Here is a 5,479-nt window from a genome sequence, read left to right on the forward strand (position 1 = left end):
TGACCTGGGTGGGCTTTCTCCGGGGGCTCCGGTTTCCTACCACACTCCAAAGACTTGCAGGTTTATAGGATAATTGGCTTTGGTAAAATTTTAAATTGTCTCTAGAGTGTGTGTGTAGGGTAGTGTTAATGTGCGGGGATCACTGGTCGGAACAGTCTCGGTGGGCCGAGGGGCCTGTATCCGCGCTGTATCCCTAAACTTAACCAGATTTTGCAGTTCCTTGTTTCTACTTTACTAGAATGATGCCTGCAAAGCCATCATACATATTACCAATAGAGGGGACATCTGGACTTCACACTGTACTCAACTTCCTCCCAGGGTACAGACCCCCTGGAGCCATAAGACTCATGGCTTTGTAGCTTTTCACAGCAAAGCAGACAAGCAGGCTTTGCAAATGCAGAGATCCTCCATTTTATGACATGCTTATTTGGGCAATATAATCAATGATACCCTCTCTCTGGTTTAACCCTTTGCACCTGCAGCTTTCGGGTGAAGATTGAGTGACTCCACGACGGGTGAGAGAGGCCTGTGCCATCCGTGGTGTGGCATTACCTGTGCACCAGACCCCCAGCATTAAAGGCCAGAGCTCCCTCTTCCCCAGCAGGTAGCAATGTGAGTATACGGGACGACAAAATGTAATTATAATGACCTATAAAGGCCAATAGGTGGGTGTGTGGACAGACCAGTGGTGTGTGTGTGTGTGTGTGTGTGTGTGTGTGTGTGTGTGTGTGTGTGTGTGTGTGTGTGTGTGTGTGTGTGTGTGTGTGTGTGTGTGTGTGTATAGACCAGTGGCGTGTGTGTATATAGACCAGTGGTGTGTGTGTGTGTGTGTATATATAGACCAGGAAGGTGTGTGTGTGTGTGTAAATATGCAGACCATGTCATTGTGTTGGTGTACTTACACAGACCATAGAGGTATATGTGTCTGTATATACAGACCAGAGAGGTGTATATGTATACAGACCAGTGGTATGTACACAAACCCAAGATGTGCAGTTACATTAGCCAGGGTTGTGTGGGCACAGGGCAGAGGGTGACAGACTGGGTCGTTAGAGGGTAGTTATACTAGGCTGGTGTGGTTGTATTGAGCAGGGCACAGGGTTAGAGGTATTGGGACTGTGGTTACACCAGGCTGATGCGGTTATCATGACCAGGGGTGTGTGGGCACAGGGCAGTGGGTGGTAAATCCATGCCAGGACTGTAGTTATATTGGTGTGGTTGTGTGGGGCTAGGGTACCATCGGCAAAGGGCAGAGGGTGGTAGTGTTTGCTCGGTAATTATACCAGGACAGTAGGATTATATTGACCAGGGATATGTGGGCAAAGGGTAGGGAGTGATCTTCTGTGCCAGGACTGCAGATTTACCAAGGTGGTTTGATCATAAGATATGATAGGAATGTGATAGGAATAGAATGAGGCTATTTGGCCCATCAAGTCTACTCCGTCATTCAATAATGGCTGATCTATCTCTCCCTCCTAAATTCTCCTGCCTTCTCCCCACTACTCTGCATTCCCGCAATAGCAAGAATGTCCTTCCTCAAATTTGGAGACCAAAACCGCAGACAATACTCCAGGTGTGGTCTCACAAGGGCTCTGTACAACTGCAGAAGGACCTCTTTGCTCCTCTTGTTATGAAGGCCAACATGCCATTTGCTTTCTTCACTGCCTGCTGTCCCTGCATGCCTCAGAGGGCGGTGGAGGCCGGTTCTCTGGATGCTTTCAAGAGAGAGTTAGATAGAGCTCTTAAAGATAGCGGTGTCAAGGGATATGGGGAGAAGGCAGGAACGGGGTACCGATTGTGGATGATCACATTGAATGGCGGTGCTGGTTCGAAGGGCCGAATGGCCTAATTGTCTATCATCTATTGTCATGGGGAGAAGGCAGGAAAATAGGGTTGGGAAGGAGAGATAGATCAGCCATGATTGTATGATGGTCGACTTGATGGGCCAAATGGCCTAATTCTATTCCAATGAAATTATAACCTTGTGAGAAAGCAGGAACGGGGTACTGATTTTGGATGATCAGCCATGGTGATATTGAACGGTGATGCTGGCTCGACGGTCCGAATGGCCTACTCCTGTTTCTGCGTTACACAAAAATGCTGGAGAAACTCAGCGGGTGCAGCAGTATCTATGGAGCGAAGGAAATAGGCAACGTTTCGGGCCGAAACCCTTCTTCAGACTGATGGAGGGTGGGAGGGACGGGGAGAAGAAAGGAAAAAGGAGGAGGAGGAGCCCGAAGGCTGAGGGATGGGAGGAGACAGCAAGGACTAATGAGATTGGGAGAATTCAATGTTCATGCCCGCAGGATGCAGACTCCCCAAGCGGAATGTGAGGTGCTGTTCCTCCAATTTCCGGTGTTGCTCGCTCTGGCCATGGAGGAGACCCAGGACAGACAGGTCGGATACGGAGTGGGAGTGGGAGTTGAAGTGCTGAGCCACCGGGAGGTTAGGTTGGTTATTGCGGACCGAGCGGAGGTGTTCGGCAAAACGATCGCCAAGCCTCCGCTGGTCTCACCGATGTAGATCAGCTGATATCTAGAGCACCGGATGCAATAGATGAGGTTGGAGGAGATGCAGGTGAACCTCAGTCGCACCTGGAACAACTGCTTGGGTCCTTGAATGGAGTCAAGAGGGGAGGTAAAGGGACAAGTGTTGCATCTCTTGCGGTTGCAAGAGAAAGTGCCCGGGGAGGGGGTGGTACGGGAGGGAAGGGAAGAATTGACAAGGGTGTTACGGAAGGAGCGGTCTTTGCGGAAGGCAGACATGGGGGATGATGGGAAGATGTGGCGAGTGGTGGGGTCACGTTGGAGGTGGCGAAACTGACGGAAGATTACTTGTTGTATGTGACGGCTGGTGGGGTGAAAGGTGAGGAGTCGGGGGACTCTGCCCTTGTTGCGAGTGGGGGGATGGGGAGAGAGAGCAGTGTTGCGGGGTATGGAGGAGACCCTGGTGCGAGGCTCATCTATGGTGGAGGATCCTCACCTTTCAACCCACCAGCCGACAAAAAAAAAATCCAGAGCCTGTTTCTGTGTTTCTATGAGCCTTTCCCGCTTGCTCTTCCCTCACCCGCTGCCTCTCTGGTTACAGGACCAACGCCACAGAGATGAGGAATGGGACAGATGGACAGTGGGAGCTGCCTTTCACCCTGGTCTATGGTGTCATCATCCCCATGGGGCTGGTCCTCAACGTGGTTGCACTGTGGGTCTTCTGCCACGACATCCGCCTGCGCTCGGGCACCACAGTGTACATGAAGAACCTGGCCACGGCCGACCTACTGTTGGTCTGCTTCCTGCCCATCCGGTTGGTGTACATCACCAGGAGCGGGGATGTGGCACAGCTGGTGTGCGAGGTCACCAGCCTCATCTTTCTGGTCAACATGTACACCAGCATCTTCTTCCTGGCCTGCATCAGCCTGGACCGCTGCATCGCCACCCTCTGGCCCTTGCGCTTGCCCCTCCGTCGGCTTCACCATGCCGCCCCCTGGGTCAGTGCCGTGGTCTGGCTGCTATCAGTTGGTGCCAGCCTGCCACCCTACCTCATCTTGAAGTTGCGCAGCAACAAGACCACCAACCACAGTTGCCGCGATCACGATGCAGTGACCAATCGCCTGACTGTGTCCTTCACTCTCTCCATTGGCTTTGGGCTGCCCTTCGCCCTGCTCCTGGTCTGCTCCCTGCTGGCACTGAGGAGTGTGAGGAGCAGCGGCAGGCTGGACCCCCACCTCAAGAAGGCGCGCAAGACCCAGAACATGATCCTGGCCAACCTGCTGATCTTTACCTTCTGTTTCCTGCCCTACCACGCCATGCTGCCCTTCTACGGCAACCTTCAACGGCGATCAAATCGCACCGCCCACCTCCTGTATCACGCCGCCCAGCTCCTGGCTTCCTCCAACGCCGCTCTCGATCCCATCCTCTACTACTTCAGCACAGAGGCCTTCCAGAAGACCCAGCTGATGGCGACCGTGGGCGCCGTGGTCTCCTGCCGTTGCCGCCGCCGCCGCCGCCGCAAGGACACCGGGACCCCGGTGCCCACTGATGCAGAGAACGTCACCTTCATCTCCACCGTCAAGACCCCCTAACCCCACCCCCCCGCCCCCCACCTACTGCCCCATCGCAGACTCAGAAACATACCGAATAGTGAAAGGCCTGGATCGGCCTTTGGAGGGAGAGATGGATCGGCCACGATTGAATGGCGGAGTGGATTTGATGGGCCGAACTGCCCAATTCTGCTCCTGTGCCTCCGATTTTAGTTTAGTTTTGTTTTGGAGAAATAACATCACCTTGGTAGCCGTGAGCTCCCCTCCACTGCCCCTCCCCTCCCTGCCCCCCCCCCCCCCCCCCCCCCCCCCCCCCCCCCCGTCCCTCCCTGCCTCCCCTCCCTGCCCCTCTCCTCCCCAACATGAAACATGAAATGAATGTGACTGGAGTGGGAAGGCTTGGGGGGGGTTGTGCAAAGATTAGGGAGCGGGAGTAGAGTCAGTCTCAGTCTAACCCACGACAGAAGGGGGAGGAGTTGTACAGTTTGATAGCCACAGGGAAGAAGGGTCTCCTGTGGCGTTCTGTGCTGCATCTTGGTGGAACCAGTCTGTTGCTGAAGGTGCTCCTCAGGTTGACCAGTGTGTCATGGAGGAGGTGTGAGCTGTATTGTCCAAAAGATGCTCCGCAGTTTGAGGAGCATCCTCCCCTCCAAGACCAACCTCCCGTGAATCCAACTCCAACTCCAACTCCGCCCCCAGGATGGAGCCGGACTTCCTGATGAGTTTGTTGATCGTGTTGGTGTCCGCAGCCTTTGCCCTGTTGCCCCAGCACACGGCAGCGAAGAAGATGGCACTGGCTACCACCGATGGGTAGAACATCAGCATCTTACTGCAGATGTTGAAGAAGCGGTGCCTTGTTAAAAATTCCTTCCCGAAAGGAGAGGTCAGCACACTCCTTGATAAGCATGGAAGGGGACCCTGGTGGCCTTGCAACCCACTAATGATTATGGCCATTGCCATCTACTTAATGCCATCTAACCATGTATGCCCAGTGGAGAGGGTTGGGATGAAGATATTCTGGTCGGGTTGCAAGCTGGCCATCCGCGAGTAACGATGTCAGATGGAAGAGGGCTCTGCCCGAGCCGGCTTACTGACATTTATCGGGGTTGCATGCATGCCCAGGTGGTACATTCGAGGGACTACACGCACCCTGGGGGATTTCTATAAGGATTGTGTTACAGTTATTTGAAAATGTAGCGTCTTAGATAATTTGATGATTTAGTACTATGGTGATCGGTGTGTTACCACGGTTTTGTTTTGTGAATATTATTTTATATCATGTTGTATGGGTGAAACTCCATCAGCACCATCCTGTCACATGCACTCCTTTTTTTTGAATTCAACATTGATTTACATAACAAAATACACAAACAGACCAAACAAAAAGACACACAAAGGACAATCGCAAATTGACAAAATACAGATCACCTAGCCTCTATTAGC

At 52.8% G+C, this 5,479-nt stretch overlaps 1 protein-coding gene and 1 non-coding gene across 2 annotated transcripts; both read left to right on the forward strand.

Moving 5' to 3' along the window:
* The first annotated feature begins 3,103 nt into the window (after positions 1–3,103).
* On the forward strand, positions 3,104–4,078 carry LOC116968022 (lysophosphatidic acid receptor 4-like). The gene has a single exon (XM_033014655.1). It carries the CDS (start codon positions 3,104–3,106, stop codon positions 4,076–4,078), a length of 975 nt encoding a protein of 324 aa, XP_032870546.1.
* An 822-nt stretch (positions 4,079–4,900) lies between these two features.
* Positions 4,901–5,026, forward strand: LOC116968098. The gene has a single exon (XR_004410407.1). It is a non-coding gene; the product is annotated as a U6atac minor spliceosomal RNA (small nuclear RNA).
* The last annotated feature ends 453 nt before the right edge of the window (positions 5,027–5,479 follow it).

The sequence above is a fragment of the Amblyraja radiata genome, chromosome 43, assembly GCF_010909765.2.
Source record: "Amblyraja radiata isolate CabotCenter1 chromosome 43, sAmbRad1.1.pri, whole genome shotgun sequence".
Classification (NCBI taxonomy): Eukaryota; Metazoa; Chordata; class Chondrichthyes; order Rajiformes; family Rajidae; genus Amblyraja; species Amblyraja radiata.